The 16,597-nt window shown below is 33.0% G+C and overlaps 1 protein-coding gene across 1 annotated transcript in view; it reads left to right on the top strand.

The window, feature by feature from the left end:
* The window catches only part of galt (galactose-1-phosphate uridylyltransferase), a 116,066-nt gene that overhangs the window by 65,826 nt on the left and 33,643 nt on the right, over nucleotides 1-16,597 (top strand). The window contains exon 9 of the mRNA XM_026273102.1: nucleotides 5,544-5,627. Within this exon, the coding sequence (XP_026128887.1) occupies nucleotides 5,544-5,627 (84 nt within the window). The remainder of the gene's footprint in view (nucleotides 1-5,543; nucleotides 5,628-16,597) is intronic.

Raw genomic sequence — 16,597 nt, 5'->3', positions numbered from 1 at the left:
GATAAACATTCACCTCCTGGATACATGTCTCTCACGCTCACAGGCTTAGTTCTGACAGACTTAATCCAGTATGTAAATAAACGTCAGTGAAATTACCAAGCAGGTCAGCCATTGCCAGAAAGAGCGGTGGGGAAGTGCACTAGATCACAACCCCGCTTTGAGCCTGCCAATTACAGAGGCCGTCACCCAGTCGACATTCTGACATTTCCAGACTTGAGGGACGTTGTTTGTTTTTCTGATAAAGCGCTGTTTTGAATTGTAGTTTGAAGGCTTGATGACACATCTTGATGCTTTTGTGGAATCTTCTTTCTTTTGGGAATCTATTGCCTTTTATGTTTGTGAGGATAATTAACCGAGTGCTAATCCAATTTCATGCATATACCACTTCAAATCGCAGAGCCAAACGTATAGTGTGCTGGAATGCTTGCAACAGACCAATTATGATCTAAAGAAGGCTTGTCTTTTTAAATGTTAATGAGTTTTATAGAAACTTTCACACTCTGTGTTTGGTTTCAGCGTTTGAAGGAAACATGAAGTGACGTCAAATACGCTAACCGGATTAGTAAAAACCTGATTCACTTTAAAGCGCATTCTCGTCAACGTAAGTGACATAAAAAACCATCAACAGTTGTTTCTTTCTTTTTTTTCTGCAATTATTGACACCACATTAATCTCTCAAATAAAAGAAGTGTGCTTAATAATATTGAATGTGAACATTCATGTGAAAATGCACTTGGTGATTCATGAATGCTTTGAACCTAATGTTAGTCTCTTTTGAAGACCAGCAGATTATTGTTGAAGTGAAATCATAAAAAAAAACAGTGTTCAATTCTACAAGTTCAAGTTTACTGTACAGAAAATGTACTGTACTAAAATATGTAATTAAAAAAAAAAGTATATGTTTTACTAAATATTTTGGAATCTAAATTTGTTATAAAATCAATGCCATATGTCTAAATTATGTTCCAAATTTAAAGTTTATATGTTTATTTATATATAAAAAAAACAGATTACGGTTAGATTTTGTTTTGGCATTATTCCAAAAATAGCCACCGGATGACACCCAAACACCATTGATTTACTTATTTTTTTAAATCGCATTTTCCTGTCAAAAATGTATAATCATTTGTCACAATATTACTTCCCTCACAAAATAGTTACAGAATATGGAAAATTGAGACTCAAACCTTTTCAACAATAAGTATTAGAATTAGAAAAAGTTTAATAAAAAAAAAATGTAATATGACACTTGACAGCACCCACTAGGGAGAGGAACCTGCAGAAATTATTTAAGGTACTGTTTCCATGGTTTGCAATGTTTGATTTCAAAGTAGTTTTCATTAGATGGATTTTGAGTGTTTAAGCTTTCAAGTGATATATAATTTAGGATGATTACTAAAATATGTGACGGGAAAAATGGCAATAAATGAAGTGTGACAGCTAACAGGTTAAAGTATAGTTTAATACTGAAACTGAGTGCTGAAATAGTTTAATAACTGAACTTGCTAATAATAAAATGTTAAAGAAATAAAAGACCACTTTAGTGTACTCTAAGCAAGTCCACGGCACTTTGTAAGAAATGTAAAATTAAATGTTTGATGTTAAAGTACATCTTAAATCCTTGTTTTAATAAACCTTTGACATGTTTTAAAGTAGACTCATTTTGATGTGTTGACTAGCATACTAAAGCACGTTATATACTTGATTGTAATCTTACCTTTAGGATGTTAATATTTTATTTTTGAATGTAGTAAATTGCAACTTCAACATTACATGGAATAAAAAAAATACATTTATATACATGACATTAATATATTTTAATTTACCAACAGTAGTCTAAAAATGTAAACATTTTTCAAAGACAATATAGTTATAAAATTACATAAGAATATGTATTAATTCCTACTGAAGTGGGTCAGAAAAGCACTCTGATGTTTAACTATTTGTATACATTTAAACCACACACGTTTTCATTTAATTGCACTTAACGTGTCCAAAAAATTACATTAATCTCACATGTTCTCAGAAGTCATTCCAAGTTATTTTATGTTCCAAACTTAAAGTTGATATCACATAAATTGAGAATTTGTATAGATTTTATTCCAAAAATAGCCACCGAATGATACTTTAAACTCCACTGATTTAGTTTTTTATGCATTTTTTCTCTCACAAATGTATAACTTCAATTTGCATGTTCTCAGAAGTCTATTATTTTAAAGTGTATTGTTTTATTAGTAAGTGCTCTTTATAATTGTATGCTAAAGTTAACTACTTTTTCACAATGGAGATACAGTATGTGTCTTCATCAGTGCCCACAGTAGTGATAATTCCCTTTGTGGGGTTCAAACTATACCAACTATTGTGTTCAACAGACTTTCCATAATGTCAGTAGACCTACATTTGATAACTCAGCCAATCCCTGCTGAAAACCCTTCATTTCAAATCCTCTAATGTATTTAATCATTTGCACTGAGACCATGTGCTCACTCTTTCTGATATATGCACATAAAAATGCATCAATCATGCAGATGAACAGTCTAATGTATAATGTAGATGAAAATAGCTCATCAGCTCTTGTTTAACATGGAGATTGGGAAATTGTTTCGAATTGTCTGTGAGCTGTGACGCTCTCCCATTGTTCCAGTCGAGGAGACTGCCTGAGGATCACAGACTTCCAGCCTAGCATGTAATCTTTTTTATCGGCTGACAAACCAAACATTTCCGGAGTTAGTGCCGGAGCTCTCAGCAGTTTTTAGGCCAACTCTTTTCAGGCTATATTGCATATATATGCATGTAACTCATTATTGCTCCGTTAGCACACTTTCTTATCCAAACTTACAGAGGGTGTTTTTACACTTGATTTGTTTCTGGAAAGTTGTTCACTCTGCAAATGAATTTGGGAGGTGGTCTGAATACATTTGGCTTTGTGCTTGCAACAATTTTGGGCATTACATGCAGTGATGCAGCAGATAATTGCAATCTGCCATACTTTACTATTTTCAATTTCAATTTTATGCATTTAGCAGACGCTTTTATCCAAAGCGACTTACAGTGCATTCAGGCTATCAATTTTTCACCTATGATGTGTTCCTGGGGAATCGAACCCACAACCTTGCACTTGATAGCGCAATGCTCTACCAGTTGAGCTACAGGAACACTTTACTAGGAACAAGAACTCTTTACTTTACTAGGACTGTACAGCATCACTTATCCACTCTGACATGGACTGGCTCTTAAAAATGTTCAATGTGCACTTGATTACATTGCATCTTTCGATATGCTTGGTTGTAAAACTAAATAACTGCTACCACAGTTGCTAGGAATTGCAGGTGGTTTGCGAACAAGATGCAGTTATCTATCTACCTATTACCAAAACAGTGCCCATTAAATGAAAGTATAAAATAATTGAATTTAACCTTTTAAAATTTAAATTTTATTTCATTTTTTTTATTATTTAATTTAAATTTCTTTTTTTTTATGGCAAAAAATGCTGAACAACAGATGTTTACTGTTAAAATGAATGGAAGAACAATTATGTGATATTCCTTAAATAAAATTGTATTATTTCTATTACTTTGATAAGTACTTTCTACTAGTGTTGTCACGGTACCAAAATTTCAGTATTCTGTACCGATACCAGTGAAAATCCATGGTTCTCGGTACCAATTTCTGTACCAAAGCAAAACACAAAAATATGCTAATTAAAAAAAACAAAAAACTTTTTATCACTAAAAATAAAACCAATGCCATTCTTTATAGTAATTTACAATTGTGTTTAAAGTTTTTCTACTAGTAATATAATTATGGTAAACAAGTTTCACCCAAATTTAATTTGTCTTTTAATTAATGAAATTTAAACACATTTAATTTTTTTGGTAAATAAAGGGGATTTGCTATTAAAATTAAAACATGGAAGAAATATTGTGTGATTTATTTCTTTTTAAAAAGTTTTTTTTTTTTTTTTTTTTTTTTTTTACATTAGTAGTAGTATCACATAAATTCTACAAAATAATAGTAACGTTTCTAGCACAATGCCTTCATGTAAAAATGAACTTTTATTTTGACGGACTACTTTTATTTTGACACTGGTTTTACTCAAATAAAATGTTAAAATTTTTGTGAAGCGACTCAGAACAGTTCTGGTGATGTTGTTGATTAATTTATGTCCTCAATGAGACGGCAGATGCTGAAATTACTACAATCGTCACACACTTCAGTCTATGTAGTAAACAAACCCGCATGTCTCTGCCATTCATTCATTCACACAGAACATGCAGGATTCAAATTTCAACCAACTTTAGCGGCTTAACATTTACAGATACTGGTCCATATGGAGATTTGATTTGATTAATCTATGCTAACTTTGACAAATTCTGTGACTGTCCATATTAAAATGTAAGTTTTCATTTTCATGACTGGATTTTGAGACTCTGCCCGCGTTTTCTGCTTTGCGGAAATCATAGCGCTGTATGCGTCAAGAACCATGTTGACCGGGTCCTCGGTATCACCGGTACCTAAAGAAAAAATGCTACCGTCACATTTTAATTTTATTAGTACAGAGTTGGTACCGAAGTACCGGGTCTTTTGACAACACTACTTTCTACTTTGAAATAGTAATATATTTAATACAACAATAATAATAATAATAATAATAATAATAACAATTTTTTTTTATTAACAATTAAATTGTTCTTTTTGTGCTTTTATATTCACAGACACTAGCTTGACAAAATCAGCATATTGCCATTTGATTAAGCGTACAGCACAGTATTTATATTTTTTATCCAAAATGTGCCAAATTCGGTGACATTACGAGTTATACTATAAATTCTATAGTTTATATACTATCATTTTTATTCTATTTTCCATCTGGATTCTGCACATTTCTTTTCACAACCGAGAAGAACCAAAATGATCTAAGGTTTTTGAAGGGTTTAACCTGTATCCTCTGGGTTGTAAGCAGAGATCTGTATCTACTTAGCCATATCATGCCATAAAGGTGCAACTACCCAAAAGCAACATCTTGTAATAAATAACTTTCTTTTAACTTGTTGGATCAAGAAGCGTGATGCTGTTTTTGGCTCAGCTGTTCCACTATCAAAGTTTATTAAATCTGAGCCCTGATTTTACTGTCATTATTTTTTAAATTACCAAGGCAGCTGCTGTTTTCCTGGGAAAAACAATCTTGCATTCACCAGCATGTCTTGAAATCATGAATCACTCTTGAAGGACAAATGCAATTTACTGACTGGAGTGGTCAAAAGGTCTCTTCTTTCTGAAACGATACATGTTGTCATTTCATTTAGCAAGGGAGACGCAAACCATCCATCTTAGTTTTGGTGGCTCTGTGTGTGAGTCTAGTTTTGTTTGGCTGAAAAACAAAATGAATGCACCTCCTGGCCATGAAAGGCGCTCGGGTGAAGTGCATGGCGTCTGTAATGAAACCAGGCTGGATAAAACCCAAGCAATATTGGTGGAAAATTGAAGTCAGTTCTTCCCAGTTGAACCTTTTTTTATTGTTCACTCTCTTTCCTTTCCTGCAGGTCTGGCATCCATAATGAAAAGACTTCTGACGAAATATGACAACCTCTTTGAGGTCTCCTTCCCCTATTCAATGGGATGGCACGGTAAGAGAATGCATCTGATATTGCAATCATAGAGGAGAAGTGGGGGCAAATCAGCAATGAGCCCTTTTCCTCACATATGGGAGGTGTTGCCACTTGTCTTGTTTCCATGGAGAAAAATAAAAAGAAGGCAGGGAAAGATGCTCCCTTCCTTTGTTACTGCCCTCTGCTCAGTAACTTGTGGCATTGTCTTTGGTTCAGCGTTGCATGTGCATTGTGCAATGTGGTTCGAGAATGGATGTTAAAATGACTCGTGGCCTCAAGTAAAACCGTCGAGGTGTTTTAGGCAAATTGCTTGTGGATTAAACGCTCTGATGGCTCTTTACTCAATGCTGCAAAAATGCTTTAAATATTTTTTCCTTGATAATGGGAAATGCCGGCATAACTCATCAGGTTGATGAATTATTCATGAGTAGTATTACTCTCTGGGTGATTACTGTTGTGTACTCCTCTTAAAATGCTGCAGTGAATGTAAACTCAGGGGTGTGGCTTAACTATACATACTGGATAGATAGATAGATAGATAGTAGTCAGATAGATAGATAGATAGATAGTAGTCAGATAGATAGATAGATAGATAGAAAGATAGATAGATAGCAGTCAGTTAGATAGATAGATAGTAGTCAGTTAGATAGATAGTAGTCAGGTTAGATAGATAGATAGATAGATAGATAGATAGATAGATAGATAGATAGATAGATAGATAGATAGATAGATAGATAGATAGTAGTCAGATAGATAGATCGATAGATAGATAGATAGATAGATAGATGGATAGATAGTAGTCAGATAGATAGATAGATAGATAGATAGATAGATAGATAGATAGATAGATAGATAGTAGTCAGGATAGATAGATAGATAGATAGATAGATAGATAGATAGATAGATAGATAGATAGATAGATAGATAGATAGATAGATAGTAGTCAGGTTAGATAGATAGATAGATAGTAGTCAGGTTAGATAGATAGATAGATAGATAGATAGATAGATAGATAGATAGATAGATAGATAGATAGATAGATAGATAGATAGTAGGGGTGTAACGGTTCACAAAATTCACGGTTCGGTTCGATACGATTCACTGGTGTCACGGTTCGGTTCGGTACGGTTCGGTACGTTTTAGATACAGCAAAAAGAAAAAAAATTGGCAGATAAATTTCCTTGATTTTTAAAAAATGTTTTATTTATTAAAACTAACAAAGTATGTTTTTTTTATTTTTTAGATTGAACAATGATGGAGCTATTCTTTACTCATATTCTATGATGTTTTCTTAGCAGCATATTGTATAAACAAAAACAGCTCCTTATAAAAAAAATGAAAATGTTATATTGTTGTAGTAGTTATGAACAAATACAAAGATGTAACTCTTTATATGGAACTCTATAACTCTTTATATTGAGTGTGTTTTTACTCAATTGGTTCTCTATAGGGCTTATGTTTTTTGGAACAAAGCAGGAATTACGGTCTGGCTGAAATGGGCTCGTGAAGGAATATTGTAACGGGGCTCAATTACATTAAGCATGTTCTTAAAACCTGCGTTTTCCACTACAGAGCGCGCTCGCTCACTTAGTACACGCTGAAGGCTCGTTGGAAAATGGCCAAAGGGTCTTTCACACAGGACGCAGTATGCGCTGCGCTGGACCCTGGGCTCAGCATTGCCCTTCAGATACAACGCGATTTGCGCTGCACCATGCCAAGAGCAAAGTAGGTGGAGTTTTCAAAACTGCCCGTGCATACGTTAAATTTATAACAGTTCTTCTATCTAGTAACGTGCAGGCCTGTTAATTGTATCGTACTGCTCAGGAAATTCCGACACAGTACAGTACTAGTCCATTTTGATTTCCGTGTTTGTTTGGATGCCCTGATCGATTGGTAAAGTGCACCCAAACACCAGACCTGTTGGTTATCGGAGGATCTTCTATTTCTGGTCTGTTAAACGCATTGGCCATTTTTGAAACGAGCCTTCAGCGCGTACTGAGTGAGCGAGCGCCTGACTGAGTAGCCTAACATAAACATATAAGTTGGTGTTTTTTTCTTCTTCGGGGGTGTCAGGGGCGTTGCCTGTTACGTCGTTTGGGTTATTGGGCTACCTTGTTGAACGCGCATCATTATATTTCACTTTTTTTTTTTTCAAATATAATGAATTAGTCCAACGAACCGTTCGGTACATAGTGCGTACCGCGTACCGAACTGAAAGCCTCGTACTGAACGGTTCAATACGAATACGCGTATCGTTACACCCCTAATAGATAGATATAGATAGATAGATAGATATAGATAGATAGATAGATAGATAGTAGTCAGTTAGATAGATAGATAGATAGATAGATAGATAGTAGTCAGATAGATAGATAGATAGATAGATAGATAGATAGATAGATAGATAGTAGTCAGATAGATAGATAGATAGATAGATAGTAGTCAGATAGATAGATAGATAGATAGTAGTCAGATAGATAGATAGATAGATAGTAGTCAGTTAGATAGATAGATAGATAGATAGATAGTAGTCAGTTAGATAGATAGATAGATAGATAGATAGATAGTAGTCAGATAGATAGATAGATAGATAGTAGTCAGATAGATAGATAGATAGTAGTCAGTTAGATAGATAGATAGATAGATAGATAGATAGATAGTAGTCAGGTTAGATAGATAGATAGATAGATAGATAGATAGATAGATAGATAGATAGATAGATAGATAGATAGATAGATAGATAGATAGACAGTAGTCAGGTTAGATAGATAGAGATAGATAGATAGATAGATAGTAGTCAGATAGATAGATAGATAGTAGTCAGATAGATAGATAGATAGATAGTAGTCAGTTAGATAGATAGATAGATAGTAGTCAGATAGATAGATAGATAGATAGTAGTCAGTTAGATAGATAGATAGATAGATAGTAGTCAGTTAGATAGATAGATAGATAGATAGTAGTCAGTTAGATAGATAGAAACATAGATAGATAGTAGTCAGATAGATAGATAGTAGTCAGTTAGATAGATAGATAGATAGTAGTCAGTTAGATAGATAGATAGATAGATAGATAGATAGATAGATAGATAGATAGATAGATAGATAGATAGATAGATAGTAGTCAGGTTAGATAGATAGATAGATAGATAGATAGATAGATAGATAGATAGATAGATAGTAGTCAGATAGATAGACAGTAGTCAGGTTAGATAGATAGATAGATAGATAGTAGTCAGATAGATAGATAGATAGATAGATAGATAGTAGTCAGATAGATAGATAGATAGATAGATAGTAGTCAGATAGATAGATAGATAGATAGATAGATAGATAGATAGTAGTCAGTTAGATAGATAGATAGGTAGATAGTAGTCAGATAGATAGATAGATAGATAGATAGATAGTAGTCAGATAGATAGATAGATAGATAGTAGTCAGATAGATAGATAGATAGATAGATAGATAGATAGATAGATAGATAGATAGATAGATAGATAGATAGATAGATAGATAGTAGTCAGGTTAGATAGATAGATAGATAGATAGATAGATAGATAGATAGATAGATAGATAGTAGCCAGATAGATAGATAGATAGATAGATAGATAGTAGTCAGATAGATAGATAGATAGATAGATAGATAGTTAGATAGTTAGATATATAGATAGTAGTCAGATAGATAGATAGATAGATAGATAGATAGATAGATAGTAGTCAGATAGATAGATAGATAGATAGATAGATAGATAGATAGATAGATAGATAGATAGATAGTAGTCAGGTTAGATAGATAGATAGATAGATAGATAGATAGTAGTCAGTTAGATAGATAGATAGATAGATATATAGATAGATAGTAGTCAGTTAGATAGATAGATAGATAGTAGTCAGATAGATAGATAGATAGATAGATAGATAGATAGATAGATAGATAGATAGATAGATAGATAGATAGATAGATAGATAGATAGATAGATAGATAGATAGTGGTCAGGTTAGATAGATAGATAGATAGATAGATAGATAGATAGATAGATAGATAGTCAGTTAGATAGATAGATAGTCAGTTAGATAGATAGATAGATAGATAGTAGTCAGATAGATAGATAGATAGTAGTCAGATAGATAGATAGATAGTAGTCAGATAGATAGATAGATAGTAGTCAGATAGATAGATAGATAGTAGTCAGATAGATAGATAGATAGTAGTCAGATAGATAGATAGATAGATAGATAGATAGTAGTCAGATAGATAGATAGATAGATAGATAGATAGATAGATAGATAGATAGTAGTCAGATAGATAGATAGATCGATCGATAGATAGATAGATAGATAGATAGATAGATAGATAGATAGATAGATAGATAGATAGATAGATAGATAGATCGATAGATAGATAGATAGATAGTAGTCAGATAGATAGATAGATAGATAGATAGATAGATAGATAGATAGTAGTCAGATAGATAGATAGATAGATAGATAGTAGTCAGATAGATAGATAGATAGATAGATAGATAGTAGTCAGATAGATAGATAGATAGATAGATAGATAGATAGATAGTAGTCAGATAGATAGATAGATAGATAGATAGATAGATAGATAGATAGATAGATAGTAGTCAGATAGATAGATAGATAGATAGATAGATAGATAGTAGTCAGATAGATAGATAGGTAGATAGAAAGATAGATAGATAGATAGTAGTCAGATAGATAGATAGATAGATAGTAGTCCGATAGATAGATAGATAGATAGATAGATAGATAGTCAGTTAGATAGATAGATAGATAGGTAGATAGATAGATAGATAGATAGATAGATAGATAGATAGATAGATAGATAGATAGATAGATAGATAGATAGATAGTTCAACTTTTGTTTATGAAATCCAAATACATAAATAATCACTGGGTTAACTATCCATATATTGTTAGAAATCTGAATATCTAAATATTAATTATGGATGGACAGCTGAAAATTGTGTAAACTGGAACATGTAGTCATGAGTCTGAATATAAGTACACTACATCTATATTCTGATCGTGCCACACACACTCACTGTCATAGAGCCACTGGTGGTGAAGCGTCGCTGCACGCCGGTACAAGCAGTGATAGCAGAGAGTGATTGACACCTGATGCTGTGCTCTAGACCCTGGACGCCTGGGTCTGCCACGGGACGCGGTGCAGAGCCCCATTTCATCTCCAATCTTGTTACGGCCTCCTCAGCCGAGCGACCGCTGCACACTCAGATGATTCTCATCGTCTGTCAATGGCAGCTTTAGTGTCGGGCCACAAATCTGACACCTGTCGCCAGTAAACCTGCGAATCTCTGACCCACTGCCATGCATGGCATAGCACCGAGCCTTTCCCAGCATGCTCTGCCTGGAACTGACTCAGCCATCGTCGGCTTCCATGGAACGACTTAATGAAACAGATTCACTGCCGTCTTCTCTTGCGCGTCCATGGAATGTAACGTACACTTAATGCCCGTGATGTTCATTATTTGATGATGATATAATCACCGGCGCTCTGCTGGATTGATTACATCACTGACGTCCCCGGCTGTTGTTTTACCCAGCGTGCATCTGCAGCGAGAGCATCCATCATGTAAATGATTCATTCGGCTCGCATTTGCCAAGCGTCCGTGTGCTTCCACCGCGCTGTTACAATTAGCGATATGCGAATTTAAGAGGGAAGAGAGATAATGAGATGCTTCTGCCATCACTGAATATGTAACAGGACTTTATTAACACGGTCTGAGAGCTCACACACAGGGCCTGTCATTTAATGTGCAGTTTGACAACCTTTTTGCTCTGCTAGAGTTATGAAGCACAGTAGTGTTAGAGAGTTTGAATTTAGGATTTTAATTAAAATATTTCTCCAAAACATTCTGTGGAATAGCAGGAAAATAGTGTAAGATGGCAAAGCTCAGGTAATGACTACCTTGAGATTGTTCTGATTAACACCTTGGTACTGACCTACATTTTTATGTTTAAAGTCATACCAAAAGATATTATTTCTGCTTCTCAATGTTTTTTTTTTCTCCTCCCTTTTTTTTTTTTTTTTTGCTCCATTTTAAAGCGACAGTTCAACTTAAAATAAAATTATCATTTTATTTATTTGTTTATTTATTTACCGTTATGTTGTTTCAAACCTGTATGAATTCTATTCTTCTTTGAAATAATTGTATTGGTATAGGTTTGTCCCAACCCCTCACTTTCAGTCTTAAAATAAAAAAATGTCTCACAAAAATATGAAGTGCTACAAATTAAAACATGTAATAATGTAAACAAAAAGTGCAACCAATATTAACAATTAATAATGTAGAGTGTTGCATCATTAAGTTATGGTGTTATTTACATAAATAGTGATTCCGATGTGTATACATGCATTAAATATGCAAGCAACTTTTTACTTAAAGACATTTTTATGAATCGTTTAATGATGTAAACCATATACTGCACACTACTGTTTAAAACTTTAGGGCCAGTGAAATTGTATTAATGTTTTTGAAAATGTCTTCTGCTCATCAAGGCTGCATTTAACTGATCAAAAATAAATTAAAAATAGTAATTTTGTGAAATATTATTGCAATTTAAAAGAACTTGTTTCTATTGTACTATATTGTACGATTGAATTGATTCCTGTGTTATAAAGCTGTATTTCCAGCATCATTACTCCAGTCTTCAGTGTCACATGATCCTTTAATATGCTGATTCGCTGCTCAAGAAACATTTCTGATTATTATTGTTAGTTGAAAATAGAAGTGTAAAACAGCTTTTGTTTAAAAAGAAATATTTTGTAATATAAATGTCTTTACAAACAAATATAAAGAGTTTATTTCTAAAAAAACGTTGTACATGTCTTTACTATATTTTTAACTAGATGTTTTTAACGTAATTTCTTTTCCGGTTGTAATGGACCCATATGTAGACTTTTTACTGAACAAATAAACTAAAGTAAGACTGATATTATGTTTTATGCATTAAGACACTTTATTTCCTAAAAGTCCACAGGGCTAAAAGTGGTTTATAGTTGAAGAAACATTCTTATACATTTGAGAACTAATGACCAAGTCTAGACTCAACTGAGATCTTCCTCTCGGCCACAGCTCCTTAACTCCCTGAAGAACAATTATTATCTTCAGCTATTCATTATAACGTTTAGAATACAATCCAACATCTCCACATTCACACTCTGGCCTTATCTGCTCATAGCTTTGTATTAAAAGCCCAAATAAAAGTATAACAGACAGAGTTTCAGTCCTGGGTGAGAACATTGCTGTTATTCTTTCATAGAGGAAAAAGCATCTCTGTTCTCTTTAATATATGTGTGCACAGGTTTTCCTTCACCCAGGTCATTGTAGGAGTCTTTGTGAATTGATTGAAAAGCATCTGGACATGGTTTATTCGATCGGATAAACCAAGTCCAGATGCTTTTGACCGAATTCGCTCCAGACGTTTCCTAATGTGGCTGTTCTTGTCCTGCTCTCCCATTTATGTTTCATTGACCCGTATCATTTGTTATGAATAATGAAAGTCTGAATTCACCTTTGTATTACACACTGAAAAATGCATTTAGAGAGCTTGACTTGAGTTAATAGATTTTAGTAGTGTTTACTAAGATCAACTTCACTAGTATTATTGCTCAAACTAAAGTAAGTGCACTTCATGATTTTCATCCTTATTTTTGTCTTATGTGTTAATGCATCTAATTATATTGATGTAACAAAATGATGTGACTTTATGCCTAAAACAAGAAACAAAAAAACAAGTCTGCCAGTATGGTTAGAAAAATAACCCCCTTTTTTATTTTACTTCTATTTTCCCTTGTTTTAGCCATAAAGTCACTACATTTTAATATGTATATATATATATATGTATGTATATATGTGTATATATATATATATATATATATATATATATATATGTATATATATGTATATATGTATATATGTATATATATATATATATATATATATATATATATATATATGTATATATGTATATATATTAGTGCTGTCAATCGATAAAAAAAAATTAACTAATTAATCGCACAATTTTTTAAAATTAATCGCGATTAATCGCGATTAATCGCAATTAAAAGACTGAAACTTTTTGGATATGTAAATGTAAAATGTAAATAATTAATGTAAACTCAAGACAAATAAACTATTTAAATTCAAAATATGATTGTTTATTGGAATTTTTGTTTAACTTGTAACACAGATTTTCTCATGTAAACAACATACCTGCAATAAACCATCAATATCCTACAAATTAACTGTTGGCTTGAAAGCCATATTTATTACAGAAATAAAAACACAGGCATGTAAGTACCATTTGAATTTCAAAACAATCAATGCCAATAAAAAACAAAAATGATTTCCATGTTGAATTCTAAGTGGACTGCAAAAAAATTCCAAAGTATAGTCATTGCCAGTGCTTTAAGTGGGCCAGTACGCACAGGTACTCAGTACCGCCACTTCCAAATATAGCTCTTGAGCGTACTGCCACCTCTCCGTGCGCCCAGAACGTGCTTGTAGCGTACCGGTACGCTCATTTGGACATCTGTTTTAATAGAGGTTTTAATCTATTACCTGCACTGCCGATTTTTAGAGCGCCCTTCACAATGCAAGCTTCCTAATTCATCCCACCCAGAGCAGAAACTACATTACCCATTCACCCTTAAGTTATACAAGTGAATAGCGCATGTGTCGCTTTTCCCACTGTTAAGTGTCAACAACTCAACGTGGCCGGAGAAGGTATGTGAAACTCATTGTGAGTTATACTAAAGCAAAATCTTGAGTATTTATTGTCTGATAAACATTAAAAACTGTCTGCGGAGGTTGAGTCGTCCTGCAGCCCCCGCTGGCTGTTCATTGGCTGCAGCATCTTTTTTCTAAGTTCTAAAAAAATACCGTAGACGGCTAGGCACACATTTAGATATTCATTTATCTAATTAATCTATAGCCTATGCACAAAGACAATATGATCTTTTTGTCCCCTTTTAGTTTTAAAGCTTGATGAAGAGAGAGAGCGCAAGTTGCTGCAGCTGAGGAGGACAGTGATGCACGCGTACAGGAGAGATTGACAGTTCGCGGCACTGTGTACAAAAAATACTCCGCTACACAATTATTTCGTTATTTTCGTTTAAGCTTATTAACGTTAGCGTTACAGAAAGGTCTGATTTACGCACTGTTACAGTCATTGTTTTTTTGTTTTTTTTAAACAATGACATTTGAGTTCATGATTTTAATGTTGCTGTTTCTTGTGGCAGACTAAATGAAGAGTAATGTTTCTTGTGGCAGACTGAAGAGGCAGAGTTTTATACTGAAACTTTCCGTCTAAAAGTCCTTCCTTGGTCTTATCCATATTTCTTTGCACGTTGAACACACATAGGCCACAACTGGAAATAAAAAAAACTGCAACCGCATTAATTGCGTTATTTTTTTTTTACGCGTTAAATATTTCAAATTAATCGAATGCGTTAACGCGCTAATTTTGACAGCACTAATATATATATATATATATATATATATATATATATATATATATATATATATATATAAATATATATATATATATATAAATATATATATAAACAATAAAAATCTAGAGATAATTGTGTAAGGGATTTTGCTTTTCAAGTAAGTTGGTTGAATATTTAGATATTTGTAATTGAGAATAAGACAAAAAGAGCAAAACAATAATTTTATAAATATAAATTTTATTTAATTTCACAGTATAGATAACTTATCTAGTATGTTGGTGATGCATGCATTGATACCTCAAACTGTGCTTATTTTGTCCCCAGAGAGAATTAAAATTGTATCAATTTAATCTTATTTTATTTTATTATTATAATTATTTTAATTATTTATTTCTATTAATGTACATATTTTATGGTTATTGATAAAATGTTTAATATGAACTACATATTAATATACTATTGATTTATAATTATTAAAATAATGGAAAAATTACAAATATGTAATAAGTAGATTTTTATTTTCTTTAATTGCATTTATAAATAAATATTTATAAACTGATTTTTAAAATTCAGTTATGATTTTTTGCATGCACTGAAACAAACAAACAAACAAAGAGTAAATGAACAAAGATCATTGCTTTAAAAGAAGTACATCAGAAAATAACATTTCAGTTTTTCTACTTCAAAATGTCATGATGCATTACTTGGTATTTCTTTTAAATTATTTGTGTATTTATTATCTGTTCACTAGCAATATATATATCAAAAAATTCCCATTGGCTTACACATGGAAGTGCATTTTCTATGGACTGCTCAGTCTCAGCTCTTTATGACTTTTTAATAAGGCCTAGTGAGGGATCTTTAAGGTCCTTTGACGGGGTTGTCAGAGGACATACGAGTGGAAAAATGTGCTAACGATGGCAGAGAGGCTGGACTCGAGCTCTTGGCCTGTCTTTCTGTCGGCTGCACGGGGCAGAGCGCCGTATGACTGTACCGTCCAATATCAACACCTGAAAACTGCCTTCGCTCACAGCCAATAAGTCTCTCTGTAAAAGCCTTACTCAGCACTGTCTGCGGCCTAGAGAGCGTTATAAAATCTGATTTATAACTCGCCCAATAAGCCCAGCCAGCTTTCAATTATTCACTCATGGATCATGCAGTAGTCGCCTTTGCTTTTTATATATGTTGGTTTAATAATGCAGACAAGATTATTAATTTCCCGGTGAATTGGATTTGTTTCATTTTTCTTTATAATACTTCTTTTGTAGCTTAATCTCTTAAATGGAACTTTTGCTTGATGGATTTTGTATAAATATTTATCAAAATGCCACTGGTGCAAAGTGTATTCCATGGCACAGTTCTTTGAGAAACTCAAACGGAGATTCATAAACTGCGATCAGCCATTAAATAAAAATGAATATTGTTTGTTCTGCAATATTTATGAACATTTACAGGACTCATATGCTGAACAATACATCATGTGGATG

The sequence above is a fragment of the Carassius auratus genome, chromosome 10, assembly GCF_003368295.1.
Source record: "Carassius auratus strain Wakin chromosome 10, ASM336829v1, whole genome shotgun sequence".
Taxonomy (NCBI): domain Eukaryota; kingdom Metazoa; phylum Chordata; class Actinopteri; order Cypriniformes; family Cyprinidae; genus Carassius; species Carassius auratus.
This window is presented reverse-complemented; position numbering and strand designations above follow the sequence as displayed.